The sequence below is a fragment of the Meles meles genome, chromosome 7, assembly GCF_922984935.1.
Source record: "Meles meles chromosome 7, mMelMel3.1 paternal haplotype, whole genome shotgun sequence".
Lineage (NCBI taxonomy): Eukaryota > Metazoa > Chordata > Mammalia > Carnivora > Mustelidae > Meles > Meles meles.
In genome coordinates, this window is record NC_060072.1 from 48,510,489 (window position 1) to 48,535,779 (window position 25,291).

At 45.9% G+C, this 25,291-nt stretch overlaps 1 protein-coding gene across 1 annotated transcript in view; it reads left to right on the top strand.

Annotated features, from left to right (window-relative positions):
* The window catches only part of CPM (carboxypeptidase M), a 70,865-nt gene that overhangs the window by 34,770 nt on the left and 10,804 nt on the right, over positions 1-25,291 (top strand). The window contains exons 3-7 of the mRNA XM_046013091.1: positions 7,791-7,888; positions 18,048-18,220; positions 20,042-20,226; positions 20,894-21,064; positions 23,768-23,920. Of these exons, the coding sequence (XP_045869047.1) occupies positions 7,791-7,888; positions 18,048-18,220; positions 20,042-20,226; positions 20,894-21,064; positions 23,768-23,920 (780 nt within the window). The remainder of the gene's footprint in view (positions 1-7,790; positions 7,889-18,047; positions 18,221-20,041; positions 20,227-20,893; positions 21,065-23,767; positions 23,921-25,291) is intronic.

Consider the following 25,291-nt stretch of genomic DNA (forward strand, 5'->3'; position numbering starts at 1 on the left):
TAATGATTAATGAGACAAACTGCTGTGCTTCTCTGGGAGTCGTGAATTAAAAAAAAAAAAAATTATCCCAACTCAATGCATCTTCAAATTTTTCCTTTCTGCTTTTCAATTAAAAAAGGGAATGTCTCTCAGCAATCAGAGGAATCCCTGATTTAGAAACTGGAATCTCCAAACCCCGCTACTACCCCACTCACCTGTTCAGGAAGATGGACAATGGAACCTAATATCCACATTGCCCCAGTGTGGTTTCAGACAGTAGTGCTGTGTGTGGGGACAATGTGTACGCGTATGAGAGCCCATCTCCCCATAATGTTGGAATAATCCAACACAAAGCCAGATACTTGGTTTGGATATCTGCACTCCCCCATGGTAATACTCCAAGAAGGTCCATCTACTCTAGAATTGCAATCTAGAAATTTGGATCCTTTCCAGATCCTACCCAAATGGTACTTTGTAGACTAGTTGCAGGCTTTTCCATAATACTGGAAAACGCCATCTACTCTCTGGACGGGGGTGACCCCAGCTCCAGCTGGACTTCCTGAATTGTTAATTTATCTAGTCACCCATCATGCGTCAGTCTTCTCTGTATGTGCCAGGTACTATACGAGATTCTGTAAGCACAGTGATATACCATCCCTCGCTTGCAGGAAAACCTGCGGTTTCAGTGTATTAGGAGAGGGGTTGCAGAAGTACTCTGAGAAGTACTCAGAGGGAGAGTAACTCAGGCTGGCAGGGGATAGCACCAAGGGAAGAGAAGGGTAAGAAAAGTGTTGGATGGAAGGAGGCTCTCGGTTGAGCCTTGAGGAGGCCAGTGGAAGTGGCCGTTTTGCACAGGAGGACAGAGAACTCTCCGTGCGGAAGGAATGGCATGCAGTAAAGGTAGAGGCGGATGGTGGGCTCCTTCGGGGACTAGCATCATCAAGAATGGCTGGAGCCTGGTGTATGGGATTGTGGCTGGGGCTGGCTGCTGAGGCAGGAAGTGGACAGACCATGAGAGGTCTGCTGTGCCATGCTGAGGGGCTTGGGTTCTGCCTTAATGCCATGGGGAGCTACTGCAGGATACGCCATGGCACCGTGGGATTTGATTCCATGTTTGATTAACCCCCCAAATAACGGAAAGTTTATAAGACACTGTGCTTCATTTGGACTTTTTCCCCCCCCCCAAATGAAAGTGATGTCAGAAATCAGAAAATCAGGGGACAGCTGGCTGGCTTGGTCAGTAGAGCATGAGACTCTTGATCGCAGGGTCATTAGTTTGATCCCCGTGTGGGGTGTAGAGATAAAAAAAAGAACTATGACATTCCAAAATATTTTTAAAAAATAGGACATTAGTGTCTTTCAGGCCAGTATAAGCAGTGATTTACAATTGTTTCAGCTGACTAAACACCAGACTCAGGCGAGGCATCCAGTACCTATTTATTGAATGAATAAATGGGCAAATGAAAGGCTAAGCCTCTGTCCAGGCTAGTAGCTTTCACAGTGAAGATGAGTCTGATTTTTGCCAAGTCTGTACCAGGATTTATAAAGGAGTCCAGTTGCCTCCGGGAGCACAGGGTCTGTCCAGGCTGCTGCTCTCAGCTTGGTCTCCTGGCCGTGGGCTAGCCAAGGCTCAGCTGTCCCATTCCTGGCTCCCGAGGTCAGGCAGGCTTGTGTGCCAACGGGTAACTGGGCTACCACTCTTCCTGGGCCTGGGTTTTACTGCATCCTTAAAGCACCTCCTCTGCTCGCCTGGCTTGAGACTGCCCCGCTTGGTTTCCACAGGACAAGTATTCAGGTCCCTCTGTGTTCCATTGTCCTCTATTCATGTCCCAGTCTGCACTTCTAGAACCCAAGTATTATTTCAGATTTGGAATTGTGTCTGTCCACATACAAATACTATTTGATGATGCAGGCAGATAAAATGAGAGTATCCAGGGAAAAAATTTGAAGAGATAGGCTTTGCCGATGATGTCTTACTATGGTATAACTTTTTTTTATGAGCACACACGTCGGGGAGAGAGAGTAAAGGTTTTATTTATTTATTTGACAGAGAGAGAGCTCAAGCAGGTGGAGCAGCAGGCAGAGGGGAGAAGGAGAAGCAGAGCAGGGAGACCGAGGTGGAGCTCGATCCCAAAACCCTGGGATCATGACCTGAGCTGAAGGCAGGTGCTTAACAACTGAGCCACTCAGGTGCCCCTGATTGATTGATTTTAGAGTGCATGTGCATGAGCCGGGGTGGGGAGGGGCAGAGGGAGAAATTGAGAAGCGGACTCTTGAGTCAACAGCAAAGTGTTTAAACTTTCCTCACCTCTCGGTCATCCCCACAAGATCTTAGGGTTCTGGGAGCCCCTGTCTGGAAAAAAAAACACTGGTTATCAACCATAAGAATGATGAACAGTCAGTGGAGGGAAGGATCGTTTGGGGTGGGTGGGTTACGGAGAGCATATCAGACAGGAGAAGCTAAACTCTACTACAGAAATTTTAATACCCCAAATCTCCAGCTCTTGTTACAGCAATGTTTAAACTTCGGTGCACGTGAGGATCCCTTGGGTTCTTACTAAAACAGAGACCACTGGTCCTCACTCAGTTCCCTATTCAGCACATCTGGGGTAGAGCCCGAGAAAGTGCCTATTTCACGAGCTCACAGGTGACGCTGACGTTGCTGGTCCATACTTGGAGAACCATAGCCTTCTGAGGTTACCTAAGACTGTGCCTGGTTGGCCGCAAGGGGCATCCTCGAGCCTCCCAGTGGCAGTTGTAGGGGTTAAGTGAGTACACAGAGATGCTGTGAGCTCTGAATGATGCTACTATGTGGGCACGGCCAGTCAGGAAACTCTTGCTCATGCTTTTTGTACGTGTTTGTTTGCTACTTGTGTGTGTATGTGCTTTTTGTAATGAGCCATGTAGCAGGGACCTCTTTTCCTCCACTTCAAAGCCAGAGGCCATGTGAACTTGGAGGCGGAATGTTTAATTGGACTCAAGTGCTGCGCTGTGTTCTGCTCGCCCATTATTTAATGTGGGGCTAAGCTCCGCGTGCTGAGCTCTGTGTGTGCGTGTGTGGTAATGGGAACGTGCACAAGTGAAATGGAAGGTGTGGTGTCAGATCTTTGACTCATCCGCAGGGAAGGAGGAAGGAGCTCACCAGCCTTACCACAGCCTTGCCCAAGGAGCTGTTATTCCCGCTTATACATGAGGACACCCGGGCAAGCTCTCTCAGGCTCTGCCTTAGCTCCGGGGGTGATTGTAGGGATACGCAGAGCCCTGTGGAGTCTGGGAAATGAGCAGCTGATTCATGCCTCTGGATACCAGAGCTTTGCAGATCATACAGTACAAACAAGCCTCGTGGAAAACTGGAACGTACCTCATCATTAACCAGCTGCACTCCAGTGACAGACCACCGAGGCGGAGCCTGGAACCCTTAGCAGAGAGAGCCTGACAGGGAGACTAGCCCTCAAGTCAGGGCTCCTGTCCCAGCTCCACTGGTCCTCGCCAGCTGGCACCTGGACCCTGTTCCTGGTGTGAACCATGGCAACACAACATTGAGAGGACTGCCTGGGGACATTTCCCCGAGGGTGACACTGGCTCTGGCCCACCTAGTACTTCTGGGGAGATAAAGGCAGCCTGGCATCACCAGAAGAAGACAGATTCTCAAATCAGACAGACCTGGGTGCGGACCCTGGGTCTGCCGCTCAAATCAGTTTCCTCGACACTGAGTGGCGGGTGGTGCCCGTCCCGTGGAGGTGTTGTGCAGGTCACATACAGATGTGCGGAGGCTGGGGTCTGGTGCAGAGGACCTATACTTTGTGAGTGATAGGGTTTGGTGGCGTAGAATGAGAAACTGGAAAGATAGGGAAGTGGGAAAAAAGTGTTTTGATTTCATCGCCCTATCAGTCAAACCCTTCTCACTCCAAGTGTATCACTGTGGACCCCTGAAGACCCACCTGTTGATTTCAGGCTTTATGTGTCATGGGGCGGTCTCCTTGCGTGGTACTCTTTAAATGAACAGTCTATTTTTACATGGCTGTAATTATATAATTTTGTCTTCTGATTTCAAAATTCTGTAATTTTGGTGGGTATGCTGGAGTTCCCATAAAACTAGTTTTGGACATCTAACAAAAGAGCAGTGGTTGAACCAGTGGTAATATATTCAAATAGTAAAAAAATAAGCATCCGTTTAAAAAGATATAAAGGTATATTTGTTAATATACACACGTACTCATGATTATATGTAAAATGAGATGGTTTTACTTAAAAACCAAGGGCCTCCCAGATCTATCTGGATGTTCACCGCCCCAGCCTCAGCCAGCTTTCAAAGTTTAATGTGCCTCGCAATCACCAAGGCTGCCTGTTAAATGCAGTTTTGAACTTCACCCCTAGAATTCGATTTAGCAGCTGGGGCTCAGGGGTTGACATTTTTCCAAGGATCCAGGTGATTCTGATGTGGGCATGACACTCCTCCCATTCCTACCTATTGAAGCTTTACTTAGTCTTCTGCATTTTGCCATCAGCTTTTTCCTGAATTCCTAAAGTATTCCCTGACATGTTTTGCCTGCTTTCTTGTGTTTGGATTTTTGTGAATCCTTCTAAAATTTGTAAAGCTTTTCCTGATCTTCTGAGCAAACCCAGTTAGGCACCTGTGTCACGTCCCTGGGATTTGTGTCAAAGTCCAAGTTCCTGAACATGATATAGATACTAAAATATTTGGAATCTAGGTTTCATTTACTTTGTAGTGAAGAGAAAGAGGCCAAGCATTTCAGAACTCTTCAGCACACCTGCTATTAGGGAGGAGTGGGGGGGCACCTGGGTGGCTCAGTGGGTTAAGCCTCTGCCTTCCGCTCAGGTCATGATCTCAGGGTCCTGGGATCAACCCCAGCATCGGGCTCTCTGCTCAGCAGGGAGCCTGCTCCCCCCCACCCCTGCCCTGCCTGGCTTGTGGTCTCTCTCTCTGTCAAATAAATACATAAAAATCTTAAAAAAAAAAAAAAATGGGAGAGGGAAAGAAGGGTAGCCTTTCCAACCTTGATAGGGAAAAGAAAAATCTTGTTTAAATACCCTGACCTTGGCAATCATACTGTGGAAAGTAAAGTTTGTCCTTTCTGCATTTACTTTGGTCTAAGCCAGAGACGGCCAGTGTTTGTTGGAAAGGGAGGTTAAAATAACCCTTTAAGAAGCTTGTCATTCCAGAAGTATTGCGTGAATATCTTCTAGAATTATTGGTTGGTTTTCATTCTCAAAGTTCACGCCATTGAGGTATTTCAAGGTAAATTTTCTCATCTTGCAGTTCCTTTAGGGGCCATTCATGCTAAAATTGAGACTGAGTTGCACATAAAGTGCTTCTTTACTTAGGTTTTATTGGTCTCCCTCTTTCCTTAAGCCAATTAGGATTGGATCTCCATGTCAGGTTTTGTTGTCTTAGGTCCTAGCCTTGTGTAACAGGCCAGCTGTTGCAAATCTGTTGTTAATACAGTTACAACAATTGTGAAGTATTATGTTCAGATGATATTGAATTTCCCCCCTTGCCTGTGGGGGGACTAAAGCATGTTCTGTACACATCTGTGATTATTTTCGCTTTAAAAGTATTAATAGCTACAAAAAAGCATTCTGCAGAAGGAAACCTAAAGAGCCAGGTTTTTTAGCTTGTTCAGAAAAAGTTCTTCCTTGGGGCACCAGGGTGGTTCCGTTGGTTAAGCTTCTGACTCTTGATCTCAGCTCAGGTCATGGTCTCAGGGTTGTGAGTTCAACCCCCGTGGTTTTGGTGGTGGTGGTGGTGGCGGTATTTTTTCTTTAAAGATTTTATTTATTTATTTTACAGAGACAAGGCAAGAAAGGGAACACAAGCGGGGGAGTGGGAGAGGGAGAAGCAGGCTTCCTGCCGGGCAGTGAGCCTGACGTGGGGCTAAATCCCAGGAACCTGGGATCATGACCTGAGCCAGAAGGCAGATGCTTAACCCACTGAGCCATGCAGGCGCCCAAACAAAACTTTGCTCACATGAAAATGTTAACTTCATAGAATTGAAATTCCAGATGACCTGAGAAATCCTACAGGGGAACAGAAGGTTCTGGATAATGAAATGGTTCTGATGGGAAATCACAGGATGGATTATACTTGTCCACATGGCAGACTTAGAATCATTCTTCCAAACTCTGTTCAGAAGTCATCTGTAAAGCTCTTCATGATCTCCCTCCTTGGAAAGAATGAACCATTTCTCTTATTCTGCACGCACAGCAGTACCTTATATACACTTCTGTGGCCGGGTATGTCACCGTCTAGCGCAGTTATACGTTTGCACATTGCTGCTCTCACTAGATCAGAAGCTCCCTGGGTGTGGAGAGTATACCTTAGACCTGTGCTGTCTGATCACACGTCTCAGTGGCTGGAGGGAGTCGTACTCACTGGGTGAACATATGAGTGAATGAGAACTCCACTCTAGTCCGGTCAGATAAACGGCATTTTGTGGGTGTTTCTGAGACATCCTGCGTTTACAAAATTTAAAGCATCACCCTCTCATGAAACATGTACCCAAAATACTGTTACAATAAATGGAGAATGAATGGTGAAAAAGACAGGCTGAGTATCTGTTTCTTCCTGGATTCCTCATGGCAACTGTGAGTTCCTCAGCCTGTGGGACCCCTGATTTAAGGGACTGGATCTGAAATTCCAGGGCGACTTGCTTCCCACTAGCCCATCAGCTGCTGTGATATTCCCACCCCCGGGCTCTTGAATTCCACAGAAGGCTCGATATCACGGGTATTTGAACGTATATGCGTGTGATAGATTTTGAACATATTCCTCAATTTCTAATTTTAAAGTCTTTGTATTAAGAAAGGCTGATGGCTAAAAGAGTCGATGTTAGAACTGAAAGGGACCTCTTCGGTTTACTGATTAGGAATCCACGCCTCCCGAGAGACAGGCCGTTTTCTTTAGTGGAAGGAGCCCCCGAATCGAAGTCAAATAGGTCACGTCTTGCCTCTGGGGCTCAGATCACAGCCTCTTACTGGCTGTGTGATCACAAGCAGCTTGCCTAAGTGTTTGGAAGATCATTTTTCTCATTTGTAAGGTTTGGTTGAAAATCCATCTCCCTGGGTCATGACCAGGGATTACTGAGATAATGTGTACCCGAGTACCAACCGTAATGTCTACACAGAGCGAATCCTCGGTGATCTTTTAGTCCCTGCCCTTCCTTGCCCAAATCATGCTCCTTACTGCAGGGTTAGGACTTAGAAGTATTCCTTGAGGCATCCTTAGGATGGATTCTGGTTGCGGTTTTCTTGACAGGACTTGGCGCACATCAAGGACACTCAAGGAGCCGTGTCATACCGGTATTTGACACCAGACTCCGGATTTGTTACTTTAAAAACCATCTCCCTTCTGAATTCCATGTTTTATTCCTTGTTGCTTCTTCACTTTCTTTGAACTGAGAATTAAGGCACCCTCCCGGTCAACCATCAACTATAACTGAAGTATGTATAACTGGGTGAATGAGCAAGGTCATTTCTATAAAACACTAGGAACTCAGAGCCAAGTATCACGTGTTTTGGAAAAAGCAGACCCATGTGGCCTAATCAGTCTTCAATTTTTAAAAATCACATTCTGAAATAATAAGTGAAATATCTGTGCTAAATCGGATGTGCTAAATCTGGAAATGAACTAAGCATTTTGAGTGTGAGGGGTTAGTCTCACGCACTTCGGGCATCTTGAGACGCGGGTCAGGTGGGAGAAGCAGCAGTTTGCATTCTCTGCTGGTTCTCCCAGAGTTCGTCTGTCATTTGCAAATACAACTTACTTTGCTATCTCTTTCTTCCCTGTAAAGGCAGAAACCTGTGGGTTCTTGTCGTGGGGCGCTTCCCAAAGGAGCACAGAATTGGGATTCCAGAGTTCAAATACGTGGCCAACATGCACGGAGACGAGGTATGTGTGCGGCTCAAATATCTGAAATGTCACCAGGGACACTTCCCCACAGGTCTCTCGCGTTCCATATAAACACTAAGGAAGGAAGCAGTATAAATCGTTCCAAAAATCTGGAAAGGTCTTCCAGTGAGGACTTCTGGGAGAATTTAAGGAATTGGGCCTGGCAGCCACCATAGCCAGTGACCAGAAGGTCACCGGAGCTACCCTAGCCTTGCACGGCCAGCTGAGTCCCCGAAACCCGTCCAAGGTTGACAGTACCCCTCCTGGTGGGCATCAAGGTGACCCAGCTAAGGAGCTCTGTTATATTTGAATTCAAAACAGTCAGAAGATCCCAGAGAGCTGTCTGAATTCCTAATTAGCTGGCTTTTGAAAGCTTTTGTCATCTTCTCATAATCTTCTACTCCGTGTTTTCAATATTGAAGTCGGGGCAATCAAACTTCAGGTTCTCTTACTCAACAAATGCTCTTTAATTTTGTAATAATGTCTCGCCTCTTTTCCAACTTCTCAGAGATAATCTCTCATTTTGTTTTGTTTTGTTTGATGTCATGTTATTTATTTTGTCGTGCACATTACCCCCTTATCCTTCCTGCTTGCCAGCCATTCCTGTCAGGCCTTTGAGGGCGCGTCTCCAGTTCTTACCGCGCTCCCTCGGAGGATTCTGGGAATGTGACAGCTGTGGTATCTTCTGTTGCCAGGACCTCATGGGCCTGGGCAGTCGAGTGGAAGGGAAAGATAGTTCCCAGTCATCACAGTCAAGAAAATTCACATGGCAATGTGTATAGCGCCCTCTAAAACATGCTTACCTTCAAGGAATGTTGACATAAAGGCGTAGCCCCCTAGGTACAACCCTGTGACTTGTGAGGACACTGGGGAGTTGGCAAAGGCGGTAGCAGGCTCTCTCCGGTGCTGGCCTTCCTGTCCTGGCTTGGGCCTCCCCAAACCCAGACTCTGTGCGAGCAGGATCCTCCTCTTAGGCCACGCCCTGCCCAGCCTGTCCTTCCGGCAGGGGCTGCTTCTCGCAGTGGAAGGAGGATGCAGACGCTCGCCTCTAAGGAAGGTGTAGGTCGGGGGACCTGACTTGTGAGTGGAGGAAGGGTCAGTCCCCACATGACTTTCCTGAGTGCGGCCGGGCTGTGCCTGTCAGGCTTGAGTCTGCCCGGTGTTGTGGTAAGACAGCTGTTGGCCACGGAAGGCAGCCCGGACGTGCCCCTCACTGTGTCGTCTGTGGATCCAGGCCTGCGGAGTCCAGCTTCAGTAGGAGGCCGAGAGCACGTGTTAAGTGCAGGAGTGTATTTGTTGAGTGCCTGGCCCTTCGCAGGTTCCAGTGTGCTGCTCAGAGATACTCCTCCGAGCTGAAACTTTGAAGGACAAGCCAGAGTCCTTTCCCTCACTCACCTCCGAGCTGGCTTCTTCTAACGTGCGCCTTCCCAGACTCTGGCCTCTTGCTGCCGGGTAGTTAAGGCATCCCCATCAAATCGGGGCTGTCGTTCACCCTGAGTCTTTGAGGAATACTCAGGACTGAGGTCGAGAAGGAGGAAAGTCCCGGTGTGCCTTGGGGCAGGGACCTGAGACCCTGTGATCCCCCACGTGTCCCAGCTGGTGGCAGTGTCTGGGCTCATGGGCCACTGAGGAACTTACCCTGAACATAAGATCTTGTACCTTCTGCCCTCCTGGTGCCGCGAGGAGCTGGGGACAGTGATGGCTTCACAAAGACGAGACTGTTGGAGTAGAGGGTCCAACTACCTAGCCACCTTCCGCTCTCAGATCTTTTGGAATTGAAAGAGCATTTTCGAGAACTCACTATAAAAAGCTATACAGCTCACATTTTAGATACTGGTTTTCACCTTCGTTAGATGGATGCCTTGCTATTCCGCCACAGATTTTGGGTGCTGACCTCAGGACGTATGGATCTTCTAGGAGTCTGTGGGCCTCGTGTGGGGAATCCCCCAGGGGACACATATGCACAGAGTGTGGCCTGGTAGACAGAAGTGATCACACTCTTTTTAAAATGTTTCCCCTCATACCTGAAACCCACCCCACATAGGAGTGTGTGTTTCCCACACTTAGCACACGGCTAGATGGCAGTGAGCATCAGCCACATTAGGAAGGCCCTGTTCCGCTGATCCTACCTGCTGTTTAACCCCATGGCTTTTTACCTTATGTTCTTATACCTTGTTTCAGAATCTGGTCTTTTTTAAATTAAAAATGATCTGTTGTTATTATAAAATCAATCATGAGCATCTCAGAAAAAAACATAAATCACCACCACCACCACCACTGTTGTATATTGACCTTCCAAAAATAAGTAGCTGATTTCTTACTAGTTCTCCTTCTAGATGTTTTTGTGTGCATGTGTGCACGTCTATTAAATGAGCAATGCTGATTTGCTATTTGTAACATTTAATTAAGTTAATACTAGCTACCCTTTCAATAAGAGTTTATCCTGTCTTTACATTTCTACCCCACTTTCTGGTTTCTCCGATGTCCCCCAGATTGTCTACATCAGGATCCAGTCTAGGACCACGCATCACACGTGGTCCATTCGCCTGGATCTTTTACTCTAGCATTTAAAGGATCTTTTCATGACTCTAGACTTCATAGAAACCTAATCAGCTGTCTGTCCTGCAGAATGTCCCACATTCTGGATTTTTTGCATCCTTCCATAAGGTGTCATTGAACTTGTGCCTCTAGTCCCTGTTTCCTTCCAAACAGAAGAGAAATGTAAAGGTTTGCTGTATTTAGGTGAAACATTTTTGGCTAATAAACCCTTAGGAGTCATGAAGATGGATTAATTTGGCTGATGCTAAGGGTTGCAAAAAAGCAAACTTCAGGTAGCAAAGTCAACTTAAAATGGCCCCTTTGCAGGCAAGTATTGTTATAAAAGAAGTGATGTTACCCCTCCTCTTGTACAATATTTTTCTTGTCTCCCATCACCCTGTCGTTGGCTCACATCCTTCCAAAGACACCGGCTCACCATGCCTCATTGGTCAGACTGGCAAGTTACCTTCTCCACCGTGCTTTCCAAGCTCTTGATAACTCGAGCCAACATTAATGAGCATGGGCTACACTAGGTGCTTGGTGGGGGGGGTGTGCTTGGTGGTAGGCTGTCTTGAGTCTGAGCCCAAACACCGGACCTCTCCCAGCCATGGGTCTGCCTCCTTGACTGTCTCTGCTGCCTTCTAAGTGTTCGTTTGCACTCTTTATATTTTGACGTGTACATCTATGATCTGTTTGGATGGACACCTAACAGTGCCCCTCGATGAGAAGAGTTGGTGTCATTCAACAAGTAAAAGAGTGGCAAGCTCTTACGTAATGCTGGATAGAAATCCTAGTCCCTCTCTGTCCTTTCCTTTTTTGTGCTCCCTGCCTCCCCCTCCTTGATAGCTGTGGAGTCAGCCAGGGTAGCTAACAGCGCCCTTTGACAAGCCTTTGCCACCTGGTGTTCATGCTCTTTTCAGAACAACGTGAGAGAAGTGTTTCTATCTTTCTCATTTTCCTAAGACTAGCAGGTGTTTTACTCATTTATCTGAGCCCTCTGTGCACACCCACAGAGACACGTTGCCTTGTAGAAGCCCTGATCCTAGTTTTGACTTATGCAGGCTCCTAGTAGGCTGCACAGACATAGCTGAAATCTAGTGAGGGTTTCTGCTTGGAAGGGGTGATGCCAGCACACGCTGAATGAGGCTCCCTACCATCCCCTCCCCGCACCGATCCTGACACTGTTTGAGAATGGGGGCTTTGTCCCCCTTGCCCTCCTTCTGCTCCTGGCTGGCTTTGTCGTAAGCTATAACCAGTCATCTACCAGGCCCCGAAACTGGAACATCTAATACCTTCAGGCTCGATGTGGGCAGGGGAGAAGCCTGGCAAAATCCACTCCTTTTTCCTTCCTCAAGGCCTCCTCACAGCGTCTGTGCCTGTCTTCTACCCCATGGTTTTTAAACTTTGTAGAAAAAGAAAATCTTGGCTAATCTCTGGGTTACTAAGACATCTCTAATTGCTCTCTAATGGAAATACTGAAGTGAGGCATGACTGGGTGTGGAGAAAGTTGACTGCCTGTAGTTTCAGCTAATCCAGTACTAGGCAAAGTAGAGGTCATAGGCTGGGTTCGCAAAGTTCCCCTGACCTCAGGGCCGTGGTCTTAAGTAGTATGGGGAGTAGGTTTTCAATATGTGCTTGTTATGCTTAACTGAATTGCCAATTTAGATTCTTTTTTTTTCCCCTCCGAGCTCCAATTTCTCAAACATAATTAAATTGCTTTTATTATGATGGGTTATTTGGGTCGACTTTTTTTTTTTTTTTTAAAGATTTTTATTTATTTTTGTCAGAGAGAGAGAGAGAGAAAGAGCACGAGAGAGAGCACGCGCCAGCAGGGGGAGTAGCAGGCAGAGGGAGAAGCAGGCTCCCCTCTGAGCAAGGAACCCGAAGTGGGACTTGATGCCAGGACCCTAAGATCATGACCTGAGCTGAAGGCAGATGTTTAACCCACTAAGCCACCCAGGTGTCCCTAGGGTAGACTTTTGAAGTATCCACATCACACTTCGAATTTCAGATTTGGGTGACATTAATGTATAGTTCTTTGTGTTCTAGATATATAAATTAAAAGCAAAAACATTCCCTGGATAACAGTGACCATATTTTTCAACCTAAAAATAAAGGATAGGGGCACCTGGGTGGCTCAGTGGGTTAAGCCACTGCCTTCGGCTCAGGTCATGATCTCAGGGTTCTGGGATCGAGTCCCGCATCAGGCTCTCTGCTCAGCAGGGAGCCTGCTTCCCTCTCTCTCTCTCTGCCTGCCTCTCTGCCTACTTGTGATCTCTCTCTGTCAAATAAATAAATAAAATCTTAAAAAAAAATTAAAAAAATAAAATAAAATAAAAATAAAGGATAATGGATAATTATTCTCACACACCTTCTTAGGCATATAAGAGACAATTTATGAGATGTAGTTTGTATGCTTAGATGTTTGTATTTAGAGGGTATCTTAATGGTTTATATGAACACCACGACATAATGTCTGAATTTTGCCTGTGTTGGAAAATTTGAGATGTGTAGTCAACATGTAGTACAGTTTCCAAATGTACTTAAAAAAAAAAAAAAATTAAAACTTGTCCTTCCAGATGCCATTTGCCAAGTTCTTTTTTCTACTATTATAAAAAATGATAGCAAAATGTCCTCAGTCATGCAGTGTGGCTTTATAGCATTATTTTTTTCCTTTTGGTGGTAGAATTAATTTTTATTTCAGAAGAGGTAATCTGATTCTTTTTAAACATGTGTTATTTCTCCTGTAATTGTGCTTTTTCTCTTCATCTCCACTTTTGGTAAAGGCTGGGCTAGGGTGACCAGATATCCTGAGTCCATGGCCCTGGAAAAACAGTTCAATGTTGAAAATGGTTCAAAGGAAATAACTTGATCATTTGTACATCTGCCCTCATTAAGCAGCTTAAGTCCTCTTGTTTTCAGAAATTTCTTCCTTTTTTTTTTTAAAGATTTTTTTTTTTTTTTAAGGGGTGCCTGGGTGGCTCAGCAGGTTAAAGCCTCTTCCTTTGGCTCAGATCATGATCCCAGGGTCTTGGGATCGAGCCCCATATGGGGCTCTCTGCAAGGAGCCTGCTTCCTTCCTCTCTCTCTCTGCCTCCCTCTCTGCCTACTTGTGATCTCTCTCTGTCAAAATAAATAAATAAAATTTTAAAAAAAATTTTTTAAAGATTTTATTTATTTGACAGAGATCACAAGTAGACAGAGAGGGAGGCAGAGAGAGATAGGACGAAGCAGGCTTTCCGCTAAGCAGAGAAGCAGATGCAGGGCTGGATCCCAGGACTCTGGGATCAGGACCTGAGCCGAAAGCAGAGGTTTTAACCCACTGAGCCACCCAGGCACCCCTTTTTTAAAAGATTTTATTTATTTATTTGACAGAGAGAGATCACAAGCAGGCAGAGAAGCAAGCAGAGAGAAGGGGGGAAGCAGGCTCCCTGCTGACAAAGAGCCTGATGTGGGGCTCAATCCCAGGACCCTGAGACCATGACCTGAGCCGAAGGCAGAGACTTAACCTACTGAGCCACCCAGGTGCCCCAAATTTCTTCCTTAGAATAGTCTTGACCTTGTGGTGGATTTGTCAGCAGTAATCAGCAATCATTTATTGAGTACATTATATCCCCAGAGCAGGGCAAGATACCAGCTCGACAGAGAAAGCCTATTAGGATCCCTGCCCTCTAGGCTTAGAAGATGGAGTGGGGGGTTGGGGTGGTCACTCAAGGTCAGTCAGGGTTAGTCAGGTCATTGTAGTGTATGTGGGTGGTTTTAGGAGAAACACAAGCGTGCAGAGTTCTGGGGCCACATGTGCAGATCATGAATCCAGACTTTGGGAACCCAGGGAAAAGTCTGCTAGATAATGTAATATTTAGGCTGATATTTGAAGAAGGATTTAACGAGGCAATCAGACATATGAATTAAATTGATAACCATTTGGGGAGTCCCAGAGCTCATAGGCTTTTTTTTTCACTGAGAAGCTGCATTATAGTGTAGCATTTTTAGAAACAGATTCCATCATTGGGATAGCTGCGGGGTTTTTTCTCTAAGTTACCTAGATTGTAGACTCTTCAAAAAATTTTTTTCCTGTTAAAAAACATTCTTCGAAGATCTAGAACACTCATTTTTATCTCTTTAGCAAATTCTACCTTGAATGTAAACTCAAACTGATGGAGATTTTATTTTCTGCTTTCTGGGTTTTGCCATTTTAACTGGCAGATTTTAACTGGAGCCTTTCAGTGAAAGGCTCCCAAAACTGGTGTGTTCATCCTGTCTTTCAGTCTCTTCATGAGGGATTCTCATACGAAGTCTACACCCTCACAGAGAGGAAGCAAGCGTGCTAAATGGAAAGCTGATTACGCTATTGGGATTGCTTTGACCGTGTTCTTTTTTTTAAATCTGTTCTCTCTAAGGTTTCATATTCAAAGACTCAATTTTAAAGAAGGGAGGCTTATGCATAAAACATGAATGAGTGCTTGAAACATTCATACTAAGGTTGGGAAGAATTAATTTGAATAATATTTGGCATAAATCTGCTGTTAGGAAGGCAGCAAAATATAGCCCAACAAAAAGAGAGGGCTTTAACTCCCTGAAATTTTAGCTGTTTAACCTCGGCATTTTTTAAATTACCAGACTCTTTATTGGTTCTTTACCATATTTCCAAGGTATTTTTTACTTATCCTCTGTAGGAAAGGACTTAATGATTTGTTTTGGAATATGGAGACAAAACAGAAAATACCTCGATTTTACATTTGTTTACTTGAAAGAATTGTGATTTTATTGTTTTCGTAAAAATAATAAAGGTGTTCTTTAAAAAGTGATGCCAGAAAAATAAAAGGAGTAAAGATCATTCAGAATACTATCACTCAGAAATAACCATCATTAATATTTGCCAGACATCATTCTAGAAATCTGTGGATTTTCTGTAGTAAGAGAATGAGAAAGATTAAAAGGATATAAAATAAAATGGGTGTCATATTCTATGTTACCCTTTAAATAAGTATGAGGTTTCATTTACTTAGGATAAAACCGAAGTGAAACTCAAGTAACCAGTGAACTTGACAAATATTTTCTCAAAATAAGGAATTATCAGAAGATTCTTCCAAAGTCAAGAAAAAAATGAGGGAAAACTTGGAAATTGTAATCATTGAAAATACATAGTTTTTAGCTGTTAATAGAAACTTCTACTTCTAAGCACCTGGTAAGAACACTTATCTCCCCGAGCCCCCGCCCTCTGTTAATGATAAACATTAACTTTTCCATTCTGCTCTGGGCCTCAGTCTCATTCCGCAGCCTAACCGTAGCTCCTCGACTCCTCTTTGTCTCATTTGCTTTGAGTTGGGCGAATGTCTTGGCCAGCTCCCGTCTTGAGTTGTGCCGTGCTTAGATTGTTCAGTTGAGAAAGTTGAGGGAAAGTCACATCTTGAGCCACATGGGGACTCTGACATGGCTCCTCTGTCCTTGCCTGGGGACTCAGATGGGCCTCGGGTTCTTCCTGATTCGTCCCTCTAACTGAACTAACCATCTGACAGGCACGACTGACGTTTAGAAATTTCAGAAGCTACAAGTGACTCCTGGTCACGGCCTCTTCCCTTTCTCTAACCTTCTCCTCCTCACCCACCCCTGGGCAGAACACTCCTTAAATCGCCACACTTTCCACACGTAAACCAGCTTTTCACAGACAAGACCCACCAAGGCCCTTCCAGTGGCCAGCACATAGCTCATGAGGTTGCTTCCAGAGTGCTTGAGCTCCTAAAACAGACAACTGGAAACCTAGTGTGTGGCTTACTTGACTTTTTTGGTTATTAGTTTGTAAGGACTTTTTCAAGCTGACAGTTTTTTGTGTTTTTGTGGTTTTTTTTTTTAAGATTTTATTTATTTGAGAGACAGAGTGAGCAAGGGCGGAGGCAGAAGAGAGAAGCATTTGTAAGGCTGATCACAGGATTGTGACCTGAGTTGAAGGCAGACGCTTAACCCACTGAGCCACCCGGGTGCCTCATAAGCTGACAATTTTGACTGTAAAAACAAAAATCACGGTAGTAGACGAAGATAGAAATAAGAGGGAAAAAGTGAAGTCAATTGAATATATTTCCACTCTGAAATTGATGGCTACCTGTGAATATGTAATTTACATCTTCCGAATCTCCTGAGTCCCAATTTCAAGTATTCCATGTTCATTAGGATAACAAAGTCATGAAATGTGGTTTCTTTCCTTGCCAGTGGGGGCACTATCGGGAGAAATGACCGTTGGAGGATTGCTCATCCATTGTACCGCAGTGAGTTCATATGGTTGGAGTTGTAACTGGAAACTCCTGTCCTGCTCACTGCCTCCTTGAGTGCTTCTAGAGCCAGCCCCTAATCACCACGGCCTCACATTTCCCAGGGACTAACCCTCAGCAGCAGCTGATCCTAAGTAAGAGGCCAGCATTCCTTTCTCAGAAGCAGATTCCTTGAACCCAGGATTATAGAGACACGTTGATCGAGTCTAGTCAAATCTTTCTATAATGAGGTTGACATGTGGATGACTTTTTTTTTATAATAATAAAATAGTCCTCACCATTGGGAATTATAAAATGAGATCTCCTATAGGTCTCTAGTTTCCCAGTCACTGGTGCTACCTAAGTTAATCAGGTGGATATGACCATTTTTATTTTCATAGTCCTGCTTTTTTTTTTTTTTTAAGATGTTATTTATTTGACAGAGATCACAAGTAGGCAGAGAGTCAGGCAGAGAGAGGAAGGGAAGCAGGCCCCCTGCTGAGCAGAGAGCCCGATGCGATGCGGGGATGCGGGTCTCGATCTCAGGCCCCGGTATCATGACCTGAGCGGAAGGCAGAGGCTTTAACCCACTGAGCCCCCCAGGCACCCCTCATAGTCCTGCTTTTTAACAGTGTACTTCAGAAACCTATCTAGCAAAATGGCAACAACACAAAGGTTTTTCATTTCTTCTGTAAGTAAAAAGTGAGCTGGTTTAAAGAAAACATAAATGAAGCAGTAGTATAGAAGATACGGCAAAAAAAAATTAGGAGGATGATGTGCGAATAATTCTAGTTTCGGTAACGCAAGAATGTGGCCATCAGAAATATGCAGATACGTCGAACATTGCACGAGTGTTCCAGAGGGGAATTTGGAAATAGGGGGATATTAAACTCTGAAACCTACTTAAGTTATGCTTGTTACAAACCTGAATTCCTCCCTATTAAAATCGACATTTGTATACCGTGTCTGATGCAGTGGTTGTCACCCTGCTGTTGGCCAAGACACACACCGTGGTGTGTGTCCGCATCGCCCTCCAGAACACCGCCTCTGCCCTTCCACTCCAGAAGTGTTTTGGAAGGGAAACAAATTGGAAACGTAGTAAGTGTAACCTTTACCCCACCTAATTCATTTTGTAAAAAGTAAATTCTTTACAGACCAGTATGTTTTTTAAAAAAAAATTTTTTTTTTAATTTTTGCTAACAGTTTTCAGCACCCCCCGTGACTAATTACCGCTTGCCAGAGCCACCCCGTGGTATCACAGCTGGATTTGGTTTCAAATACCAAACTGTAGTAGAATCCCTCGTTGGAGAATTTGGGCTTTAGGGACTATTTTCCTCTGACCTAATAATATCCCATTTTGTCTTTAACACATACAGACTGTGGGGCGGGAGCTGCTACTCCATTTAATTGAACATCTCGTAACCAATGACGGAAAAGACTTGGAAATCACAAATTTAATCAACAGCACCCGGATGCACTTCATGCCTTCCATGAACCCAGATGGCTTTGAAGCAGTCATAAAGCCCGACTGTTTTTACAGTAATGGAAGGTAAGGATGGGCTGGTCTATTTAGAACAACAAGGCTCCCGCCAGACAGCACCCCAAGGCCTCATTAGTGAACCAGCTCAGCCTGGGTCATGTCATTGCCATGCTGAAAACGCTTCAGGCTGCCACTGCTTTGAAGATGAAAAGTAAAATCCCAAATAGGACGCTGTACTCCTGTGCCCACCCTGCTGCTCGTCCTCGCTCAACACTCCCCAGCCACTTGGAATCTCCTTCATCTCCTGGACCGATCTGGTTCTATGTCGTCTCAGGTGCGAGGCAGACCTCGTTTCCCACTCCTCACCCCTCTCACTACTAAACAGCGTTTCCTCAAAGACTCCCTCCCTGACCTGTTCTATACTGGGCCCTTGGTTCATAGCACCTGCCACTTCACCCTCATAGCGCAAATTTTTTTTTTTCATTTTTTTCATTTTATTTATTTTTTCAGTGTAACAGTATTCATTCTTTTTGCACAACACCCAGTGCTCCATGCAAAACGTGCCCTCCCCATTACCCACCACCTGTTCCCCCAACCTCCCACCCCTGACCCTTCAAAACCCTCAGGTTGCCCCAACCTCCCACCCCTGACCCTTCAAAACCCTCAGGTTGTTTTTCAGAGTCCATAGTCTCTTATGGTTCGCCTCCCCTCCCCAATGTCCATAGCCTCATAGCGCAAATTTTAAGGTCTGATTTCTTGTTCAATGTCTCTCTCCACACGAATCTGTAAGCTACCCGGGGGCAGGAATTCTGTTGCTCATGTTGCTAACTGTGAAATCTCCAGCGTCTAGCTAGGCCCTCAGTAATTACCAGCTGGTTTATTAAGCCAGTACAAGAACTAAAAAAAGGAGGGGGGAATCAGGGCGCCTGGCTGGCTCATTCGGTTAAGTGTCTGACTCGATTTTGGCTCAGGTCATGATCTCGGGGTCGTGAGATCAAGCTCCGCGAACTCTCTGTTGGGCTCCGTGCTCAGTGGGGAGTCTGCTTCTTTCTCTCACTGTCCCTCCCCCTGTTTATGCTCTCTTTCTCTCTAAAATAAATAAATAAGTCTTTAAAAAAAGAACAGGGAGTCTTATAATATTTTGATTTAAACAGTTTATTTTGTTGCAATCTGCCTCAGGAAGTTTAGAATTTCTCAAATGTCTAGTAGACATTTATATTTGTCCAAACATTTGTTTGCTTTTATAAAAAATATAAAATCTCACCACTTGATTCCCTTCAACTGTAGGTTTTTCCTAGCGTATTTAAACATGGCTAGTCCATTTTCCAGAAATACATTTGTATAAAGTAGCATGTTTCTGTTATCAGTTGCCATGCAACAAAACATCCCTAAATTGAGGGATTTAAATCCTTTTTATTTACTCTCAATTCTGTAAGTTAGGAATTTGGACAAGCCAGAGCAAGGCTGGCCAATCTCTGTACCATCCTGTCTGGAACCTCAGCTGGGTCCTGACACATGGCTGGAGTCTCAATTCTAGCTGTCACCTGGGTTCCTCATTTCCCCAGGCAGACTCTCCACGGGGCTAGCCCGGAGGCTCAGGCTTCCCAAAGAGAGTGTTCCAAGAGCAAAAGCCCCAACATGCAAACACTTATCACAGTCCTGCTTACTGCACAGCAGCTATTATCCCACTGGCGAAAGCAGGTCATACGGAGGGGCTGCAGAGTGCGTGAATGCCAAGTGTGGCCCACCTGAGGCTCCTGGGATGATGTCTACCTTCACTGTGTTCACATCTGGAAGAACACCTGGGGCGCAAACCAAAGGGATACACGCGGCACGAATCCACTCCCTCACATACCATCAGTAAACCCGAAAATATTCTTTCTTTTAAAGGGAAAATACTAACTTCTATGACCTGAATAGAAATTTCCCCGATGCTTTTGAATTTAACAATGTATCGAGGCAGCCTGAAACTGTGGCCGTCATGGAGTGGCTGAAGACGGAGACGTTTGTCCTCTCTGCAAACCTCCACGGCGGTGCCCTGGTGGCCAGCTACCCATTTGACAATGGTGTTCCAGGTGAGCAAACAATGGCCGGCCTGGCCTCCTGAGTTCCAAGCGGGGCTGCAAAGCTGGCCTCTGGAGGGGAGGAGTCTGCCTTCTTGTCTTTGCTGCCAGGGGTGGTGTTTGCTCACCTCTGAACCACCTGTCCTACCGTTTATAAACCGCAGGTGGGCGGTATGCCTGACCTGACAACCCACAGGGTTACTGGAGGGTCATCAGGAAGATAGTAAAATTGGGTTAGAATACCCCGCATAGGCAAAAGGGCTGAAACAAAATAAAACCAGAACGTACCCTTCTTTGCTAATCCTAGGAGCAGTCATTTGACTCCTTTTAAAACTCTGGGATGAGGACTTAAAATGAGAGCAGTGCCTTTATTTAACCCCTACAGTATACAAGGAAAGTTCACCAGCCTTGAGAAATTAGCGAGAGTGACTCAGAGGATATCTAACTTGGAAGCTGATACAGGAGGAGTTGGACTACGCCTCTGGTTTATTTTGTGTGGTACCACTCTGTGTTCGTTACAAACGAGGAGCACCCATGGAAGTGGGTAGAGGTCCCTCGGGGAAAGCAAGGTTTCTGCAGGGGAAGCAATGGCGTGTTCGCTGACACAACGCCCCATGCGTTTCCAAGTGCTCGTACTCTGACACCAACAGAAAGGTCTTGCTTTGTCTTTCACACACAGCGACAGGGACCTCACACTCCCGTAGCTTAACCCCTGATGATGATGTTTTCCAATACCTTGCACATACCTACGCTTCTAGAAATCCCACCATGAAGAAAGGAGACCAGTGTAAAAACAAAATGAACTTTCCTAATGGAATCACAAATGGCTACTCTTGGTATCCACTCAAAGGTAAGTTTCTCTTCCCTTCCAGCATTCTCCTTCTTGCCTTCCTCCAGAGATGCCAGCGGGCTTTTGTTGACCCCAGCAGTTGTCAAAGTTTGTTGGGCATGATGCTGTCCTTTCTGTCATGTCTCTGTCAGCTAATGTCCCAGAAGCAGGGGGCGTTGCGGGGGGGGGGGGGAGTGGTGACTGCCCAAGAGCTGCTCAGATACTTGCTCAGCGTTTACCTACATGAGCTGGGAACTACTCCAGGAAAGCTGCCAGGACGCAGCCCCTACCCTCGGGCTTAATAGGAAAGAGCAATGTGCAACTAAGTAATTGTGGTGGCAGAGTAATTAGAATAAAAAGGAGAGATTTAGAGAAGGTACAGCGTGCCACAGAGGTGGAAGGCCAGGATACAATCGGGAGCAGAGAAGACCCTGGAGAAGTGTAATGCTATGTCACATCAACCAGGGGCAGCTGCTAATCCAGCTACTATGGCCAAGTGCCAGTGGGATCCAAGTATTGCCAGGCCGTCTGGTTTGTAAAATAAGCTGAACTTGTACATGAGGTATCATGATTTTTAAAGCCACTTGGCAAACTGAACAAAAATGCTTCTCCAGCTGGATATGAGGTATGTTGGGGGTGGGGGGGGCTCCAGTTTTCGGCCTCGCCCGTGAGGCAGGGAATAAGGAGACTGCCATATAGGGATCACGGGATGAGGGCCAGGGAGGAGGATGTTCTTGTGAAAAGAATCGTGTAAGTGAGCCCAGAGGTGTAGGAGAACTGGGGCTAGTTGGGGGCCTGAGAGAGGGCAGGCGGGGACCAGGTCTCGCGGCTGTGGGCGCATGCCTCTTTAGAGACTGGGTCAGCGGACCCTGTCCGAAGCACACTGTGGGCTGCGTCCCGGCACACAGACCCATTCCCAGTGTCACTGTGGAGGCGCCAGCGATGCTGTTCTGTTGCCCAAGCTGGTACTTTCATGTCTCTGCCAGCTTCCACCAGGCAACGTAAGTTAGCAGAGACCGCCGTGTAAGCAGTGGGGCCAGTGAGACCCCGCGGCAGCCCATGCTTCTCCCTGCTGTCCCCGACATGGCTCCCGCCACAGGCCTGGTCCCTGCTCCTCACTCTTCACAGGCGACAGAGGGCTCCCTCCCACCCAGGGGGAGAGCCGTCCCTCGGGGGCAGTCTGTAACCCTTGGGGCAGCTCCAGAGTTGTGGGAAATGAGCCAGGAACCTAACGTTGCTGTCCAGGAACCTAATGTTGCTGTCGGGAACTGTTCCCAAGTGGACCTGGGTGGACACGGTGTATCCGGAGAAGAAAAGCAGGCAGAGCCAGCCACTGTGAGGAGCTTAGAGCATTCCGGCTCCATCTGGAGGTTTTGCACCCCAGGTCTGACCCCCTTTATCCAGAGCCGTGCGCACTCCACGCTTTGCAGCCCCACCTCTGTGCGCTTTGGACACCTGTTCCGCCGTTTACGTTCTTTCTACCTGAGAAGCATCCAACCAAGGACTTCAGTTTTCTTTCTTTCTTCCTTACCTCTCTTACTTCTTGGTGAAAACAAGGTCAGAAATACAAACCTGAGAAGGTAAGTAAATACAAAGGACAGAGGATTTCTTCCTGCTAGAATCTAGACCTATACAGGTAGAGACATAGATACATAGATATTACTTAATATAAAATTTTGATGTAATAATTTGACTATTTTCTTAACATGAGGGTTTTTTTCCCCAACTCACTACTTCCCGATGGAATTGAGAATACATATTTTATTAGGCAGATAATTGAGTTTAACAAATTAAAATGTGGCAGAAAGTAACTTTCTTCAAAGTTACTGTACTTCATCAAATGCAACCAAGATGCCACGGATTATAAAATACACTGTACTACCAAGGAAGGAAAGAAAATGTTTCGGACAATCTAATGACAATGGTGTTTCTCAGTCATCAAGTTTAAGATCGATAATTCCGATTTTAAAATATGAAAAGTTTTGCATCTGGGAAATATGAAATAAGATTATAACCCTCTGAAAATAGGGTCTCCAGAGGTGAGAACTGGGAGGGGGGCATGGGTCTCTTCTCTCCTGAGAGCCGGCCGGGCCCCCTTCCTTCTATCCCCGAGCAGCTCCATGTCATGGGCAGGAGCACAGGGTCTTGAGCAGGACGGCCTGTGCTGGGCTCTACACTCACTGGCATGTCACTTACCCTCAGGGACTGTCTCCTCGTCTGTGAGACATGGGGAGTCACTGCCATGACAAACTCTTCAAATGGTACCCAGTCCTAGTGAACGGTCACTAAATGGTAGCCATTATTCTCCAGATGAGTGTACTTAGCTTACACAGTGTATTTATGAATGGTTTGTGAATAATTTTTAAAAAGTATCATTCTATGTGTGTTTTAGAATAATTTACGAAGAAATGTATGCTGATGAATCCTTTTTGTATTGTGTGATCGACAAAAAAAGGACTGACCCTCCCCCTCCCTCTCTGTGGGTACATGGTTGAACTTGCGTCCGCTCTGATCCAGTTACCCATATGGGAGTATTTAGGATTGCCTGTTTGTGCCTGGCTAATAAAATGTCAAGTCCTGAGTTTACATGCGAATATGTCAGATTCATCTTTTCCTGTTTACATGTACTTTCCTTGGAACTGTCTGATTCACTTGTCCCCGAGGTACAGGATACTTGACTGCATTCCAGTTTTAGACCTTAAAAAATTAAATGTTTGTGTTTAGGTGGAATGCAAGATTACAACTACATCTGGGCCCAGTGTTTCGAAATTACATTGGAGCTGTCATGCTGTAAATATCCTCACGAGGAGAAGCTTCCATTCTTCTGGAATAAAAACAAGGCCTCACTGATTGAATATATACAACAGGTGCACCTAGGTTGGTAAGATTTTTTTTTATTAATTCCTGTTAACACAAGACATAGCATCTGGTAAAACCTTTGGGTTGAGGAAATACAAGCCCCTATTTGTTTTCCTGGTATGCCTCATTTGAGTACCAGAACTAATGATTAAGAATTTTCTCTGCATGAATATCTATAGCGCATGAGAAATGCAATGCCCGTCAGCTCATAGAAGAGAAAGCATGCTGTGTGTTCCTTTTAATAAGGGGGTGAAAAATCCAGAGTGCTTCAAATTTTTTCACGTTGAATGACCAGGAAATGTCGCAAAAGATCGAGGAAAACAGATTATTACTCTGTTATGTCATCACCCATCTAGAAAATGCCCGGTTTGCCTGTCACTTGTCACACAGTATCGCCGATCCGGAGAACACTAGACATGCCATTGTGCCTTTTTCTAGCACCGGGGTGCTGACTTCGCACCATTAGCTTCAAAGCGCTCACACCCTGCAGCTGCCAAATGACCCACCTGGTGCTGGCAGTCTTCCCAGCCTGGTCCTTTGACAGCTGCCCAGCTTTTATCACAGGGGGACAGACCAACCCCGGGCAAGAGTGGTAGTTCTGACCCCTGTACGGCAGACTCCCTGGAGGGTTTGTGAAAACACAGATGGCCAGGCCCAGCCCTGGAGTTTGATGTAGTGTGTCTTGAATGGCGTATCTTTCCCAAGGACATGCTGGTACTGTGGGTCCAGGGACCACGCTTTGGAAACCACTCACCAGAGAAACACAGTGCTTCTGATGGTGGTAGAGTCGTACGGTTTGAGCTTCTTTAGGCAGGCTGCATCTCTGCATGGCCAGGGTGCAAGTTCTTTTATTCCATTCAGAATGGTTTCAGAAATTGGCATAGTAGTGAGGCCACAATGCAGGGCTAAAGTGGGTGTGGGTTTGTGTCTAGGAGGGTTGCGTAACCACACAACTCCTAGAACTGTCTGCATGCTTCACCACAAAGCTTTCTACCTGCTGGAGAGATGGAGGGAAGAGTCGGAAGCACACGGGGTCCAGGGCTGAGTGCAAGGATAATTAAGAACGTCCTTTGGCCCATACATGCCCCACCCTCCTTTTCTCTCCCCAACCTCCAGCACCCCACAGCACAGGTACACAAAGATTATTGGTGGGGACGCTTGGGTGGCTCAGTTGGTTAAGCTGCTGCCTTCGGCTCAGGTCATGATCCTGGGGTCCTGGGATCGAGTTCCGCATCGGGCTCCTTGCTCAGCAGGGAGCCTGCTTCCTCCTCTCTCTCTGCCTGCCTCTCTGCCTGCTTGTGTGTACTTTCTTTCTCTGACAAATAAATAAAATCTTTAAAAAAAAAAAGATTATTGGTGAATTCAGAGGGGTGAGACATGTATGAAGTA